The sequence below is a fragment of the Microcaecilia unicolor genome, chromosome 1, assembly GCF_901765095.1.
Source record: "Microcaecilia unicolor chromosome 1, aMicUni1.1, whole genome shotgun sequence".
NCBI lineage: Eukaryota > Metazoa > Chordata > Amphibia > Gymnophiona > Siphonopidae > Microcaecilia > Microcaecilia unicolor.
In genome coordinates, this window is record NC_044031.1 from 50125488 (window position 1) to 50144186 (window position 18699).

Sequence of the window (18699 nt, forward strand, 5' to 3'; positions counted from 1 at the left end):
CGCCTACACTACCGCAGGCCACTTTTACTGCACCTTTGTAAAAGGACCCCAGTATTTGTTCAAAATGGATATATTTCCAACTATAATTTTTGCTGTTACTTAGTTGTGTGTTTGCTTCCATGTTTATGTTTGGTGGTCGTTCATCTAACACCTTTGCAGTACTTAATAATAATAATAATAATAATAATAATAATACAATTAGACAACAAAAAATATGAGACAGTTTCTTTTTAATGAGAAATGGTTCTTTGCTGGTGTGTTTGACTTGAGAAAGCTACATCTTGAAGGTGTTGGATTTTTATTCAGCTCTATTCTGTAGCTGTGATTAGTGAGGATCTGTCATTAAAAAATCTGTACATCTTTTATAGAACCTAGCGATTGCACAAATATTTGCTCACGCAGAGCAAACCGATCGGCTGCATTAATCAAATAGATATCAGCTGTTACCGAGTCTCTGAAGTCTTTTTCTCTATATCCAAGAAAGTATTGTACGGAGAGTTATACTCGCCTTAGGTGAATTTTTGATGGTACATAATAGCGGCAAGTTCCAGCAGTATTGTTAAGCATAACAAATATTTGATTGCAAAGTGAGCCTGAATTTAAGAGATCAAAACTCACGTTCTCTTATTGCATAATGGAAAGACGATAACAGATAACTCTTGGACAACTTGTACTTCTTGCCATTACAATGTATCTCAAAACGATCAGGAAGAGCTGTGTTAAATAACCAGGATACATATGAATAAAAATGTAAAGACAAATTTTCCTGATATGCAAAGAACTGCTGGATCTTCTAACTCTTCCACTGATGTTGTAAATTAAATTATATTTATTTTATTGGATATCAAGTAATTATTGGACTTTTATCTTTTCCGGTCTCTGTGGCAGCCATGAATTCCGATTGATATTCCTGTTTGAGGGAAGTCCTAAGAAGGGATGTATATCAGCTACAGCAGGTCTTGTAGAAAGATTGTAGAAAACAGGAAGGACATTTTATTAGAACTAAACTCATCGAGATTGTTTTGGAATCTTCTTTACCTAAAGATGTTAAAGAAAAACAAAACACAGGGATTCATTTAATCAATCGAGACAGTACTGCACTGTAAGAAAGAACAGTATTCGAGCCTTGCTTTATATACATTCTAAACCATAAGAAGATTTTGAATTAATCAAACTTTTATTTAAATATGTATGTGTTGTTTTTCCATGCTATACCGACTCACCCCAAAGCACTGCACAACCAACAACAGAACTAGGTGGCATTCAAATTAAATAGAAAAATGTAAACACGTTAAACTACAAAATAAATCTTATAATAAATATCAATAACATATTTAAAGAAAAATTTAAAAGCAGACAATGGGGCTCTTTTTCCAAACAGAAAAAGATTGAAAAAATGGCCAGAGTGGCAGATGAACTTTTGTTTTCAAAAACGTCCAAATTGCCATTTTCCAAACTAATTTTAAAATATTTTTCTATGCAGTTCATGTAAATCTCAAGGGGGCATGTTGGAGGTGTGTTCTGGACGGGACTAGGGTGGGCTTATGATCTGGATGTTTTTCTGGATAATTGAACATTGTAAAAATGGCCAGGGCAAAAAACAGAATGTTTTTGGCTAGACCCATTTCAATAATGATTAACTCTCCAATATTCAGCGCTATTTAACTGGTCAGAATGGCTGCTGACTGCTGAAATAGTGCTTAACCTGCTATCCACTGATATTCATTGGGGGATATCCGGCTATCCTCCACTGAATATCCCTGGTTAATGGCTAGCAGAGAACTGGATATACCACCAGATATAACCGGCTATCTGCTGATTTTTAAAGCTGGTTTAGTGGCCATATTTGGCCGCATGAAAATGTGGGATATTGATGGCCAGTTTAAAGATAACCGGCTAAGTCTGAATATTGACTTAGCCAGTTATCTTTAAACCACCCAAAAGTAAACCAGATATTTACCAGAAATGGCCCAACATTGAATATCCAGGCTCAGCACCGACCACGGGAGTTAACCGGTCTAACTCCTGCGGTCTGAATATTGGCCCCTAAGTGCCAAACTGATCAAATGGCTACCGGGCAGATAAAGGAATGACTCCTCAATTCTCCAGAGGTGAAAGTAACAGTACATACCAGGCTCTATGACAGTTGCATTTATAAGGGCCATTCCTCATAAAGCAGAAGCAGGTCTCTGGCATAGCTTAGCGGTTGGGCAATGGACTGTAGAGAAGGGGACCTAGACCTATGTCTCACTCTACTGGTACACTTGCGGTGGAAAATGTGAGTGCCTCAAAAACCACAAAATACCTACTGAACCCACATATAGCTGACACCTGCAGGCATAAGGGCTATTGTAGTGGCAAACAGCTGGGTACAGTACATTTTCTTGCTATTCTTGGAGGGCTCACCACACAATATAAGGGGGTTATGATGCAGTGGGGTAGCTATGTGGGGCCACGGGGGCCTGGACCCCCGTAGATTTAGCCCTGGACTCCCCTGACGATGACCCTCTCGGCCCTCCCCTCCCGCCGCCAACCCGCATTGCCATAGTCTACCTTTGCTGGCTAGGGACCCCAACCCCCCCACCAGCCAAGGTCCTCTTCTTCCTTCGTTCTGTTTCTGAGTCTGACATCTTACACGTTGTACGTGCAGGACATCAGACTCACAGAAACAGAACGAAGCCTTGCGCCGGAAGAAGAGGACCTCGGCTGGTGGGGGTTGGGGTCCCCTGCCAGCAAAGGGCACTGCTGGCTGATCTGCAAGGCTTCATTCTGTTTCTGTGAGTCTGATGTCCAGCACGTACAACGTGCAGGATGTCAGACTCAGAAACAGAACGAAGGAAGAAGAGGACCTCAGTTGGCAAGGGTTGGGGTCCCCCGCCATCAAATGTAGGCAACGGCGGCGGAGGGTTGGTGGCGGGAGGGGGGGTCGAGAGGGTCGTCGGCAGAGGGGGGGGGGTCAAAGTTGTTGTTGATGGTGGCGGCGGCGGGAGGTCAGCAATGGTGGGAGGGGTCGGCGGCGCAGGGGGGGGCTAAAATGTGCCCCCTCAGCTCGGGCTCTGAACCCCCCTCCCACTGAAGTCTGGCTATGCCCCTGTTATGATTTGATGTGTACCTGGGGACTTTTATGTGAAGATCATTACAGTGCCCCTTAGGCTGTCCCACTGCTCTGATGGGATGTCTGTGTGGCCAGTCTAGTAAGACTGCTGGCCCCCTAGACATCCCAATGGCTTCTTTTTATGTGTTTTTCCTTTGGACTTTTGTTTTGTTTGAAAATGGCCACAAAAACATTTAAAATATGGTGATTTTTGAACCAAAAAGATAGATGCTTTTCTGGTTTGAAAATGATCATGTTTGGCACTGGATTTTTGGATGTTTTTTGCAAAATGCCTAAAATTGGATTTAGATGTCATATCAAAAATACCCCTCCACAAATCAGCATCTGCATTTATTTTATCTATGGTTCTCAAACCTGAAAACACCTATCAAGCAAATCTGTCATATACTTATTCTTAGAGATAGCCTGAAAAACTGAACTATTTGTGGTACATGAGGACTGGAAGTAAATATACCGTTATAGAGGGCATGTTTCAAAACTATGCTTCTGGGGAAACCAGTATTTTACCAGCATAAATGGATTATTTTACAATTTTCCACTTTGTGGGGGGATAATTTTTTCAGGGTTTTCTATGCCTGTATTAAGAAATCTACCTTTGGATTCTGTATAGGTCATAAGAACAGCCATACTGGGTCAGACCAATGTCCATCTAGCCCAGTATATTGCTTCCAACAGTGACAATTCAGGTCATAAATACCTGGCAGAAACCCAAATAGCAGCAACATTCCATGCTACCAATCCCATGGCAAGTAGTGGCTTCCCCATGTCGCCCAAACAATTGATTATTGGACTTAGCAAGCACCTAATTGGCAATAATTAGGAGATATGTGTGGATCTGCTCTACACACTATTCTATAACATGCCTGCCTAAATTTCATAGAATGCAATGCAAAAGGGGCATGGTCATGGGAGGGGCATTGGTAGGTCAGGGGTGTTCTGAGAAATTAGGTGTGATGTAGAGTACCTGTATTAACATACCTAACTGACTTCCCCACCCCTGATAAAAGCCCCCGCTCACAACCTCCATGATGTAGACCCCCTAGCATATCTCCCAATCAAAGTCCCCACTCATAAAGGATCCTGCCTTCTGAGCCCTGTCCCCATACCTCCATTCCCTGCCAGTCTAGGATTCCTGGGACAGAAGAAAACCTTATTCACTTCTGCCTTCTGCCTTCTGCCATTGCTTATCAAAATGATGCCCCAGCAGTAGTGTCATGTAACTACTGCTGGGAGGTCAAAGTTCCTTATATAGAGGCTTTGATCAGTTGGTGGGGTGATGTGCTGGAAGGGTCTGAATCAGGGGGTGGGCAGATGTGCTCGGGATGTTGAGGGCTTGGATCGGGCAGGAGGGAATCTGTACCTTGGCTTCTTTGAGCTCTGGCAGGTGTATCGGGCTGCAGCATTGAATCCTGATGCTCCTGGCACAATAAAACAACCCCAGCTTTTGGCTAGGGTTATATCTCCATGATTTTCTGTCCACAATGCGAGGCATCACTGCAAGTCCCGTTGTGGTTTTTCTACAGTATTGAGCTGCTTTACATTAATTTGCATGTTTTGCATCTAATTAGTATTTAATTCATGCAACTTAAACAAAAGCAGTGAAAACAATGCACGACCACCTAAACTTCCAGAAATCACTAAAAACCAACCTGTTCAAAAAGGCATACCCTATCGACCCAACCTAAATGCCTAAACATTGCAACACAAGGAAACCAAAGCTTGTAACAGACTCTGCATAACTCTTCCTCTTCACAGTTCCCCATTATGTTCATAACAAATGAATCTTATTCGACCACAACAACTCTTTGTGTTTGTTTCTCTACCGGAGTTGGCGAACGCCTCTACGGTACAATGTAAGCCACATTGAACCTGCAAATAGGTGGGGAAATGTGGGATACAAATGTAACAAATAAATAAATTAAATATTGCTGTGGTAAAATATGTCAAGTTGCATTAGGGCCCTGTAAGTCATGTTAAAATGCAAATAATGCGGCATAAAGCCCTATCTTCAGCTTGATAACTTCTTTTGTTAATATTCCTATTGTTGGATTTACTGGTTCAGGGGCCCTTTTACTAACGTGCGCGGAAAAATGGGCTGTGCTAGTGTAGGCACATGTTTTGGGCGCACACAGATCCATTTTTCAGTGCACCTGTTAAAACCTTTTGCCAAAAATGAACGTGCGGCAAAATAAAAATTGGTGCACATCCATTTTGGGTCTGAGACAAAGCAGTAAGGTCTCACAAGTTAACCATGCAGTAATCATCTACACGCGTAGAATGATGATTACCGCCCGGTTTCTGCTGTGCGCCAGAAAATAAAATTTATTTTCCGGTGTGCGTAGCGGACGCGCGTCAAAAATGAAATTACCACAAGGGCCATGCGGTAGCTGGGTGGTAACTCCAAATTGACATGCGTTGGGTGCGTGTAGGTGCCTATGCGGCTGCGTAAAAGGGCCCCTCAGTTTTCTGATCGTGCTGCCCAATGACACAGAGTATCATCAAGTTGTACTCACAGATTTCTGGATAATGGCCAATGGAACATTCTCTACCAAGAATGTATGTCAAGTAGGAACCTTGCAGTGACAGAAAACAAAAGGTTTACCTGCATGCATAGCATCACAGCAAACACTTAAGCCATACCTAAAGTTCAGCTGGCCATGATATGTTTCACAAAAGCTGTAGTGATGAGAGAGAGAGAGAGAGAGAGAGAGAGAGAGAGAGAGAGAGAGAGAGAGAGAGAGAGAGAGTTAAAATTTCAATAGCTCATGACAGAAGATAACTGAATCCATTCTACCATAGATCAGCTTCCTCTCTAGACTTTCTCCTCATACATTTGTATTAACTCAAGTTTATTTTCTCAGCTTGACTTGGAAGTTTCCGTGACACTTTTCAGATGTATCTTATTTCTAACCACTTATACAAATGAGTCATTTTCAGCTGAACAAACTCAGTCTCATTTTCTACGTTCAAATTATCTCTTTTATATTTAAGTTGACTTTTCAAGCAGCTGTGTGTGTGAGTGGGTGTGTGGGTGTATCTGTCTATGAGTGGGTGGGAGAGATATGCCTCCCGTTTACTAACCCCCATTAGCAGCTGGCGGTATGGTAATGCCGACACAGCGCATTCATTTGAATAGTAAATGACGGCAGATAAAGACCTGAATGGTCCATCCAGTCTGCAAAACAAGATAAACTCATTTTACATGGTATGTAATACTTTATATGTATATCCAAGTTTGATTTGTCCCTGCCTTTCTCAGGGCACAGACAGTAGAAGTCCGCCCTCCACCGGTTTGATTCTCCAATTACCGGCTTCGCCACCCAATGTCCGCTAAGATTCCATAGATCCATTCCTTCTAAACAGGATTCCTTTGTGTTTATCCCGTGCATGTTTGAATTCCATTACCGTTTTCATCTCCACCACCTCTCGCGGGAGGGCATTCCACGTATCCACCACCCTCCCCGTGAATGGGCTGTGTCGGCATTGCCGCGCAGCATATTAAACAGGAGGGATAGAGAATTATAGTAAAGATGGTATGTTTGATATGACGTGTTAAGTAACATATTTAGCAAGTTTTAAAAATTAAAATTTGGCTTTAAAGAAGGTAACTTTATAAAGTCATTTCCAGTGCCATTTTAGATAGTTCATCTAAGAATGCATATACATGTGGAAGTAAAAACATGCAGGAAAAGACACATATTTTAGATGAACAGGTCTGCATATGCAGAGCCCTTCTAAAATTGATGTGGAAAAATTGACATGGAAAAAAATGCACGCATACATTATAAGAACATAAGACTGACCAATGGTCTATCTAGCCCAGCATTTTGTTTCCAACAGTGGCCAATCCAGGTCACAAGTACCTGGAATAAACCCAATTAGTAGCAACATTCCATGCTACCAATCCCAGGGCAAGCAGTGGCGCCCTTATTTCTGTCTCAATAGCAGACTATGGACTTTTCCTCCAGGAACTTGTCTAAACCTTTTTTAAACCCAGATAGTAGTAGTAGTAGATGAAGGCAGAAAACGTCCTGCACAGTCCATCCAGTCTGCCCAACAAGACAACTCATGTGTGCTACTTTTTGTGTATACCCTACTTTGATTTGTACCTATGCTCTTCAGGGCACAGACTGTATAAGTCTGCCCAGCTCTATCCCCGCCTCCCAACCTCCAGCCCCGCCTCCCACTACTGGCTCTGCTATCCAGTCTCGGTTAAGCTCCTGAGGATCCAGATACGCTAACCGCTCTTACTACATACTCCGGCAAAGAGTTCCAGAGCTTAATTATTTGTTGAGTGAAAAAATATTTCCTCCTATTTGTTTTAAAACTATTTGCATGTAACTTCATTGAGTGCCCCTTAGTCTTTGTACTTTTTGAAAGAGTAAAAAATGGAGTCACTTCTACTCATTCTACAGCACTCAAGATTTTGTAGACCTCAATCATATCTCTCCTCAGCTGTCTTTTTTTCCAAGCTGAAGAGCCCTGACCTCTTTAGCCTTTCCTCGGATGAGAGGAGTTCCATTGCCTTTATCATTTATCCCACTTTATCGCTCTTCTTTGAACCTCTTCTAATTCTGTGAGATACTTCGACCAGAATAGAATTCAGTACTCGAGGTGAGGTCGCACCATGGAGCAATACAGAGGCATTATAATATTCCTGGTCTTATTTTGCATGCCTTTCCTAATAATTCCTAGCATCCTGTTTGCTTTTTTGTCCACAGCTGCACACTGGGCAAAATATTTCAGCATATTGTCTACAATGACACCTAGATCTTATTCTTGGGTGCTGACTCCCAAGGTGGACCCTAGCATCAGGTAACTATGATTCAGATTATTCTTTCTATTGTACATCACTTTGCAGTTGTCCACATTAAATTTCATCTGCCATTTGGATGCGTGATTGTCTTCCAGTTCCCTGAGGTCTTCCTGCAATTTTTCACAGTCCACGTGTGTTTTAACAAGCTTGAATAGTTTTGTATCATCTGCAAATTTAATCACCTCACTCGTCATTTCAATTTCCAGATCATTTATAAATATGTTAATTAGCACCGGTCTCAGTACAGATCCATGTGGCACCCTCCTTTATTGAGAAAAATGGCCATTTAACCTTACTCTCTGTTTTCTGTCCAATAACCAATTCCTAATCCACAACGGAACATTGCCTCCTATCCCATGACTCTTTAATTTTGTCAGGAGTCTCTCATGAGGGCCTTTGTAAAAATCTTTCTGAAAATCTAGATACACTACATCAACCAGCTCACCTTTATCCACATGTTTATTCACGCTTTCAAAGAAATGAAGCAAATTGATGAGGCAATTTATATGATTGTTTTATATGTTTTTATACTATTTCTGCAGAATTGTTTTGACTCTTGAGACAGGCACGTTTTGCGTCAAAATGCAAGACTGCATCAAGTCTATTATTTTTTTGATGCCAGTAAATGATTGCCCTTGTGTTCGAATTTGATTTGTCTTCCCTCACTTTTTATTTTCTTTCTTCTTGATTGGTGTGCTTGGGGGTGTCTTCTTTTTGAAAGCATTGGGTCTTATACATGTCTGCACCACCCTTTCCATGTGTAGGTTGCAATCCTGTGGTGGCACACACATGTGCAAGTCTGTCTTTTTGCAAACCTACATCTGGATCCCTGGGAATCACAATGGAATTCAATGCTTCACCCATATCACAAAGACAGAACACAGACAGGCTCTCATCAAATACAGAATAGCTGATCAAAATTTTTGATGTAGAAATAAGCAGACAAGCTGAACTAGAAGCACTAGTTTACAGAGAGAATGAATCAATATGGACTAAACAAAAAATCCCTTCCAGTCACCGTCTTCACTCACATCCTGAGTCTTGAATCTAAACGGGGGTAATCAGGAGCTGTTTCCATTTATTTTTCCAGTAGCCAGAACTGACTTCTTGTGTTCACAATTGCTCAGCACTGCCCCTGTTTATCCAGTGTCTATTAATGGAAACGGTCCCCTTCTGCTCCTGTTGGATCCAGCTGTGCCTCCAAAATGGCCAAGATGACCCCTTCATGGTAGTCTTGCAGTTCTAATATTAGGACCCTGAGACATCCACTAGGGGTCCTCACAGCCATTTTGGAGGCACAGTGAGAGCCAGTGGGAGCAGAGGTGTAGTGCTCCAGCCAATGGACACTGGACCATCAGGGACAGTGCTCAGGAACTTGAAAGTACAGGAACTCAGTCATGGCTACTGGAAAAATACATGGAGTCAGCTCCTGAAAGCTCCTGTTTAGATTCAATACGTGGGATGTGAGTGGCAACGGTGACTGGAAGAGCTTTTTTGTTTAACCCATATTGATTCATTCTTTCTTTAAAATAGTATATTAAAGGGTTTAATTCCATAGCCCTATAATCTCTTAAATTCGTTGCCAGAGAATACAGTAAAAGCAGTTAGCTTAGTGGGGTTTAAAAAAAGGTTTAGATAGCTTCCTAAAAGAAAAGTAAATAAGCCATTATTAAAATGGAGAAAATCCACTTCTTATTTCTAGGATAAGCAGCATAAAATGTATTGTACTGTTTTGGGATCTTGCCAGGCACTTGTAACCTGGATTGGCCACTGTTGGAAACAAGATGCTGGGCTTGATGAACCTTCGGTCTGTCCCAGTATGGCAATACTTACGTACTTAATATGTACTTATAAAAACATTTAGCAAAAGGCACAGTGTAATTTTAAAACATGTGGGAGAATGTGATGACCTGATCGAAATTAATATTTTCATTGGAGGGTATGCCATTGGAAGTCTCGCTGTTCCAGGATATGGCATGATTGTGCTAATTGAGCAGTGTAGGAAAAAAAATGATCCACCTGGGTTGTAGATTATATAGGTGAAACGTTTGTAAAACATAGCCTTATATGATGATACTAGATAAGTTTTGCTAATGTATTCAGCTACTCAGCACTGTAAAACAATGATTATTATGTCAGGGACAGAGCATTTTCAAATGATATCAGAAGTGGTTATTTTAGATATGAATCTGGATGTACGTCAGGTGGAGTAGTTGGCAATATTTTATTTAGAGTTCTAGGTAATCCATTTTGGAGGCGTTGTATTGAAGAGGTTGTAGATTTATTTTATATACACTTATTTATAAAGATAAGATGCCTTACTGGGATAATATGTACTGCTTTCTGGGGTCTGATACTGAATGTAACTGTAATGTATAAGCCAACATGAGTTCTGTGCTCTGCTGATAAAGGCTTGCTTGATGTACCTGCCTTTAGATGATGTGTACCATGACTCACTTTTTATGGCTGCAGGTCCAATCTTGTGGAATCCTTTACCATTTCATCATTGCTTCCATTTAGAAAACAGCTGAAAGCTTTGAAGCTGCATTGTAAACCACTTTACAATCTTGTTGTATTAAGTGGTATATCAAGTCAGTAAATCAAATCAAAGACTTGATCCTATAATAACAATCACGTGTTCTGATGGGAAAAGTGATTGCTAAAGTCTTTGGGAATATATCTTATATGGCTTGGTAGTTGAAATCATTCTGTTCTTCCTGGGACTATCAGTAATTTTTGAAACATAAGATTTACAGTCCTATTTTAGACAGAACGCAGAAATTGGAAGTAAGACGTCCAGGTTGGGATGTGCCAAATTTAAGTAACATTTTAGAAAAGGAAAAAAGATCTGCTGACACAGATTTTTTTCTTAAATACAGCCAAGAATTTATGAATATGTATGAGCTATGTAATGTCAGAGCAACCATTTCACAACTGTCAATGAATAAAGCATCAAATGAGGCAATTAGACCTCATACATATCTCAGTGTTGGCACTTATACATGGAAGTTGTTTTTTCAGATCCTAGACATATAAATGCCAACTCTTAAATTTGTTGTGTGTGGCATTTCAGAAACCTATACATATGAATACTCCCAATTAAGTACAGAGCCCACAATCATTCAGCACAATCAATTTGGGGGGGGGGGGGGGGGGGGAAATACTGGGAGATTATGGCAGCGACCTTCTCGTCCACTCCAACCAAAATAGGTGGGAAAAAGAAAAGAATGGGGGAGTCCACAGTTGTGGGGACAAGTTTATGGTTCATCTTCATGAGCCTCTGTTGAATGAGTGGTGGTATGGGCTAGAGTGAACTTTGATCTACAGGGGATACAAAGGAGAAAGGGGATGGGACTTGATATACTACCTTTCTGTGGTTACAGTCAAAGCAGTTTACATATAGGTACTTATTTTGTACCTGGGGCGAGGCTTAAGTGACTTGCCCAGAGTTACAAGCAGCTGCAGTGGGCATCAAACCCAGTTCAACAGTATCAAAGTCCACTACACTAACCACTAGGCTACTCCTCCAGCTGAAAGGTGAGTGAGGAAAAAGAATAATTTGCTGTCACTATCTCTTGCCTTCATAGTTGATGCAGCCATTGGCATCTTCCTGGCCAGACATCAGCTTGTCCACCTCCTCTTCAGTCATTCTCTCACCTAGAAAGGGAACACTTTCTTTGTTAAAAGATAATTTTTTAGTTTATAGTTTACTGTTGATTTTTATTTGATATACCACTAGTTTGGATAACAGGTCTCAACAGTTTGCATGCAACAAAGTGAGGTAGAAAAGAAATATAATATGAGATAGGAAGGAAACCTATTGTCAATGAACATGCGGAAATCAGTAGACTCTTTCGGCAAAATAAGTCAGATGAAACTGAATTGGATCAACTGAGAAAAATCCATATGAAACACTGAAAATAGAATAGTATTATTCAAAATATGTTAAATAAGATACACTATTGACCTGTGTATTCCTAATTCTCCATGCAGTGTATGTATCATTGTTGATTACATGGATAAATGGAACACCCATGGCTATGTGTCGCTGCAAAGATTCCACACAGGACTGAAATTTGGGGTATGTAAACTATGCAGCTTCCTCACAGGGTACCATATAAAAGGGGAGCCTAGCCTTCCTGAACCCATATTTCTCGCAATGTTGCAGGTTCATATGCAGTAATGACTACCACTGGCAGCTTCTTAAGTTACATGCCCCAGGCACAATCCATTATCATTCTCTTCCTGAAACCCCTCCTCCTCTCAGAGTGATAGGCTAGCAGAAGGAAAGCAGTGCAGTATTTCATATTGGTGATTGGCTCCTTCCTTTTCTGCTGGCTCACTATGATGTTTGTCCATGTGGGGCCCCATCGTTTTTCAGGATCTGTTAGGTCTGCATAGTCAAACTTTACAGTTAAGCCAGAAACAGAAAGATGGGCAGTCAAATTTAATTACTATGCTGATTTCTTTCAAATTTTGAGGGCTAGATGGGGGGAAGGAGTTGAGGTCATTGCGCAGCGATAACTTGGTGCTAATCGGGCATCACTGCGCGCTGCCAGTTACTGCCGGATTAGCGTGGGAACCCTTATCACTACCTCAATGGGTGGCGGTAAGGACTCCACGTCACATGGCCATACAGTAATAGTTCTCTTACTGCATGGCCATGTGTGGGGTCTTTTTACCTGCTGCGGTAAAGAGGGCCCTGGCAATCGTATAAGCTAATTATCTCAGTGACTCAGTGGCAAGTGCTGTCCACTGAGATTCAGAAGGTCACTTTGATCCCATTGTTAACTTTCTTCCCTGGGTTGGCTGGGGGCTGGAGATGTAGAGACTGAGACTCGCATCCATGTCTCAGCCGTTGCTCAACATCAATATCTATTAGCTGCACTTAGGGGTCACATTAGAAGAGTTCCAGCCTCAGCTTTGGGGCCCTGTTTGAGGACTGAGACTGCAGTGGTTTAGCTCATATGGATGGGGCTATAAAATTAGGAGAAAAATCCCTGGATATTTGTAAACAAAGATTCACTGTGCAAGGTTCCAATCTTGTCTCTGAGTTTCATGGAGCACAAGGACTCTGTTGTGCCAAAAAGGAATTTGCATTATGAGGAAAGAAGTGTTTTATTTCACTAGTATGAGAGGAGATAGTTGCATATAACACTAGTATACTGTAGAACATATGCAAGTTGAATATCTATGTTCTCATTGCCTTTTACATTCCCCATAAGTACGGGTTGCATTGACAGCAATTCTTCTTTAATGGTTCGTGTTTATTTAGATTTATGCTAGCTAATTCATGCTTTCAGTAGATGTGCATCTCATTAATATCCTCAGGAAATGACAGAACCAGTCAATCCGTTTGACAGATTCTATCATTCACAAGCATGGCCATAATGAACTCCTATAAAAGCCCTATGGGTTATAGTATTTCTTATTTTGAATTTTTGCATTGTGTTTTGCCTCACTCAATAGTGGACTAAATAAATGAAAGTATTTACCTAGAGGAGGTTATACCTCCTAGATTTATATTTTTTTTTCTGTTTTTTGTAAAATTCAATTACTGCTTTTGCAGTCATGTTATGTGATTGTAAAATTAGAAAATTATAAATAAAGAATTTTTTAAAAAGCCCTATGGGTTACCCAATTTCACAAGCAGTGAATGAAACAGAGTTATATCAGAGTTAACTAACCTATAGAAACTTTGAAATGGATAGCTTTATTTGTCTGGTGTAATAGTGGACGCTGGCCCTCGAAAACTCATTCCTTCCTAAATTGGTTAATCTATAAGACGCCACCTGCCTCTATCAACACTTGTCTTTTAGATTGTACACTTGTCTCTAGATTGTACACCTGTCTTTTAGATTGTAAGCTCCTTGAGCAGGGACTGTCCTTCCATGTTAAATTGTACAGCGCTGCGTAACCCTAGTAGCGCTTTAGAAATGTTAAGTAGTAGTAGTATCCTATAGAAGATTGCGGTCATAGCATCCTTACCTAAAGTAGCCAGAACATGTCGGAGTTCAGCACCCATCACTGTACCATTCCCTTCCTTGTCAAACACTCGGAGACCCTCAACAAAGTCCTCATAGGTGCCCTTTTCTTTGGACTTGGAGACATGTTGGAGCATAGGCAAGAAGGTCTCAAAATCCATCATTTTCAAGTTCATTTCTGCAAAAACACGGAGTATCGTGATGAAATAGAATAATCTATAAATCAGTACAAGTCAATGTTTTAACCTTTTTCTAGGAATGAGGAGTGACTGATAGAGTGGAGAGCTGGAGGTCAATATTCAAATAGGACGTTCAGAGATTTACGCTATTTGCCTGGAGTATACATGCAAATTAGGTACATTTTCAGTGGTGCTATATGTATAGGGACAATTCTATTACAGGGTACCTAGCATGAGATATCTAAAGGGTGCTGAGTAGGAGTTATTCAGGAAAGTATAAAATAGTAGTCTAACTAGGTATATATGCACTCAGCGTTTAGGCGTGACCACTTATACTAGTCATAGAATTGGTGTAATTGTGAGCCCCTAAGTACGGCAAATACATAGCTTACATGGTATCCTGTAAGTTATGCTTATAAGTGGGAGCTTTGCCTGTGTCCTACCTATGCTCTTCCTCTGTGAATTCCCTTCTTGCAAATCAACGGTATATAAGTTAAGTGGGTATTTGAAGCTGAAAATATGCACCTAATTTAAACTTACACTCATTGGGTGCCTGTATGTCTAGTGTATATATTTGGGTTGTATGATCCAGGTTATGGAGTCCTTTTACTAAGCTGTGCTAATGGATTTAACACACGCTAAATGCTATACAATCCATTGTATATATATGGGCTGCGTGGCACTTAACAAACAGTAATTCATTACTGTGTGCTAAATCCATTAGTGCACCTTAGTAAAAGGACTCCTGTTCCTGGTTTTGGCAAATCCAGCTCAAACATATACACTAGGCAGGAAATTCTACAACTGGGTACTTACATTTAGGTGTCCTGAGGATATGTGTTGGAAGCCTATTCTATAATGGCATCTGGCCCCCTAGATTCCATTATGGAATGCTTGTGTAACCTGGTCTCTGGCCTACTCAGCAGGTAGACGTTCCATGAATTTGTCATGTCAACCACTGGCATTACTAAGGGGCCCATTTACAAAGCAGTGGTAGGGCCAATGCGTGGATAGCATGCGCCAAATTGGCACTATCGCCAGGGTAGCGTGGGCATCCAGAAGTAATTCCAAAGTTGGTGCACCCTGGTTCCCACAGTAGAAAATAATTTTCTATTTTCTACTGCGGGGGGGGGGGGGGGGGGGGGGCTTCCCTGCAGTAATCAGCAGCGCAGCCATATTGTCACATGCTGGATGATTTCCACGCATGTAGCAAGTGAAACCTTTACCACCAGGTCAACGGCTGACAGTAAGGACTGAGGCTGTAAATAGGCACATGCTACTTATCATTTTAATGCACGCCCTTTTCCCGGTCCATTGAAAAATGCCCCTTTCCCAGCCGTGGTATAAAATGGCCCAGTGCATACCAAAAACACGCACCCATACTACCGTAGGCTACATTTTAGCACTGGTTAGTAAAAGGACCCCTAAGATTTTTATTGCCACCGGGTCAGGCAACTTTCAACTCTTTAGGTCATTCTTGGGGCAGGTTCCTTGGACTTTGAACTAATTTTCAAAGTAAAAATATGTTTGTGCGTTTGTATTTCAATCTGCACATGCTTCCAATTCCTTTTTTGTATAGGTGTTATTTTCAATTAAAACAACACACATACTTTTGACAATACAAAAGCATGCATGTTTTTTTTGCAATTTCCACCCTATTCCCACCACGGAAAAGTCTCTGCTCCCCCTCACCCAGGGTGTGGTAAAAGCATGCAGATTGTGCCACTCTATATATAGTATTACCTGTATTTGTACCTTCATATTAGGATTTTCAAACAGCTAACAGGTACAGTTAAAACACGTTTTACAAATGGACATTCTTTCCCCCAAATCACCCACTTTAAGCATTTTCAAAATGTAATACTGTTTATTTTTTGTAGTAGCCAGCTTATTCTTAATGAAATAAATTGTTATAAAATTAATTGGGAACCAAGCCACTATATTTAATTAGTAGGGTGCAAGTTTGAGAGCATTACTCCTTGCTATATTCAATTACATTGGTTGCCAGGATTATTTTATATTGTTTTATATTTTAAAATATCCATGGACTAGCTAAACCCTATTTATAGCGACTCATCAAATTTTTCCATTCTAAATTTGGGAATCGCAACCAATTAAAATTAATGTTTCCATGCTGTAAGGGTATTAAATCTAAGAAAGCTTTTTCCATGCTATTTTCCTATTGCTCAGCTAAGCTATGAAATTTATTACCCATGTCTGTGGTTCAAATACATAATTACGTTAGCTTTTGTAAATCGATTAAAACAATTTTGTTTTGAAAAGATTTGCTTCTGAGTAAGTGTTAGTCTATCAAAACAAAAAGTGGAAATAGCCAACCAGAATGTCCAGGATGACCAAAGTTTATTTCCAAAATAGATAGCTGATCAAACAACCCAACATGGCCGTGTTTCGACCAACACAGTCTTCGTCAGGAGTATCTTCCAAGTCTTCGTCAGAGGTATCTTCCAAGTCAGCATACAAAATATGTAGTTTTATGGAACTACCATGACAGCATCCTTAAAGGCACATAAGAGCCAGTTACTCCACAATGATATGCTCTGCTTTGATTGCAAGCTGTGTGGAACTCCTCGGAGCCTTTTGGTGTCTAAGTGTTAGTCTAATCACTACTGTTAGCTTAGTTGTGTGGATGTAAACTGATATAAATTGATTGTATTCTGTATATCCCAGAATTAATGTCTCTGGTTTATCTTTTTGTAATCCGCTTGAAACCAGTATTGGTGTAGGCGGAATATAAGAAATGGATAAGTAAAGTAAAGAAAAGAGCAAAAACCTGGTAATAGATGAGATGATGAGTACATAAGTACATAAGTACATACATAAGTAGTGCCATACTGGGAAAGACCAAAGGTCCATCTAGCCCAGCATCCTGTCACCGACAGTGGCCAATCCAGGTCAAGGGCACCTGGCACGCTCCCCAAACGTAAAAACATTCCAGACAAGTTATACCTAAAAATGCGGAATTTTTCCAAGTCCATTTAATAGCGGTCTATGGACTTGTCCTTTAGGAATCTATCTAACCCCTTTTTAAACTCCGTCAAGCTAACCGCCCGTACCACGTTCTCCGGAAACGAATTCCAGAGTCTAATTACACGTTGGGTGAAGAAAAATTTTCTCCGATTTGTTTTAAATTTACCACACTGTAGCTTCAACTCATGCCCTCTAGTCCTAGTATTTTTGGATAGTGTGAACAGTCGCTTCACATCCACCCGATCCATTCCACTCATTATTTTATACACTTCTATCATATCTCCCCTCAGCCGTCTCTTCTCCAAGCTGAAAAGCCCTAGCCTTCTCAGCCTCTCTTCATAGGAAAGTCGTCCCATCCCCACTATCATTTTCGTTGCCCTTCGCTGTACCTTTTCCAATTCTACTATATCTTTTTTGAGATACGGAGACCAGTACTGAACACAATACTCCAGGTGCGGTTGCACCATGGAGCGATACAACGGCATTATAACATCCGCACACCTGGACTCCATACCCTTCCTAATAACACCCAACATTCTATTCGCTTTCCTAGCCGCAGCAGCACACTGAGCAGAAGGTTTCAGCGTATCATCGACGACGACACCCAGATCCCTTTCTTGATCCGTAACTCCTAACGCGGAACCTTGCAAGACGTAGCTATAATTCGGGTTCCTCTTACCCACATGCATCACTTTGCACTTGTCAACATTGAACTTCATCTGCCACTTGCACGCCCATTCTCCCAGTCTCGCAAGGTCCTCCTGTAATCGTTCACATTCCTCCTGCGACTTGACGACCCTGAATAATTTTGTGTCATCGGCGAATTTAATTACCTCACTAGTTATTCCCATCTCTAGGTCATTTATAAATACATTAAAAAGCAACGGACCCAGCACAGACCCCTGCGGGACCCCACTAACTACCCTCCTCCACTGAGAATACTGGCCACGCAATCCTACTCTCTGCTTCCTATCTTTCAACCAGTTCTTAATCCATAATAATACCCTACCTCCGATTCCATGACTCTGCAATTTCTTCAGGAGTTTTTCGTGCGGCACTTTGTCAAACGCCTTCTGAAAATCCAGATATACAATATCAACCGGCTCCCCATTGTCCACATGTTTGCTTACCCCCTCAAAAAAATGCATTAGATTGGTGAGGCAAGACTTCCCTTCACTAAATCCGTGCTGACTTTGTCTCATCAGTCCATGTTTTTGTATATGCTCTGCAATTTTATTCTTAATAATAGCCTCCACCATCTTGTCCGGCACCGACGTCAGACTCACCGGTCTATAATTTCCCGGATCTCCTCTGGAACCCTTCTTAAAAATCGGAGTAACATTGGCTACCCTCCAGTCTTCCGGTACTACACTCGATTTTAGGGACAGATTGCATATTTCTAACAGTAGCTCCGCAAGTTCATTTTTTAGTTCTATTAATACTCTGGGATGAATACCATCAGGTCCCGGTGATTTACTACTCTTCAGCTTGCTGAACTGACCCATTACATCCTCCAAGGTTACAGAGAATTTGTTTAGTTTCTCCGACTCCCCCGCTTCAAATATTCTTTCCGGCACCGGTGTCCCCCCCAAATCCTCCTCGGTGAAGACCGAAGCA

At 41.1% G+C, this 18699-nt stretch overlaps 1 protein-coding gene across 1 annotated transcript in view; it reads right to left on the minus strand.

Moving 5' to 3' along the window:
• Window positions 1-213: 213 nt before the first annotated feature.
• Window positions 214-18699, minus strand: part of MYL3 (myosin light chain 3) — a 67348-nt gene continuing 48862 nt past the window's right edge. The window contains exons 4-7 of the mRNA XM_030197184.1: window positions 13920-14093; window positions 11511-11588; window positions 5756-5791; window positions 214-1038 (exon numbers count right to left, since the gene is read on the minus strand). Of these exons, the coding sequence (XP_030053044.1) occupies window positions 5763-5791; window positions 11511-11588; window positions 13920-14093 (281 nt within the window). The 3' untranslated portion in view covers window positions 214-1038; window positions 5756-5762. The remainder of the gene's footprint in view (window positions 1039-5755; window positions 5792-11510; window positions 11589-13919; window positions 14094-18699) is intronic.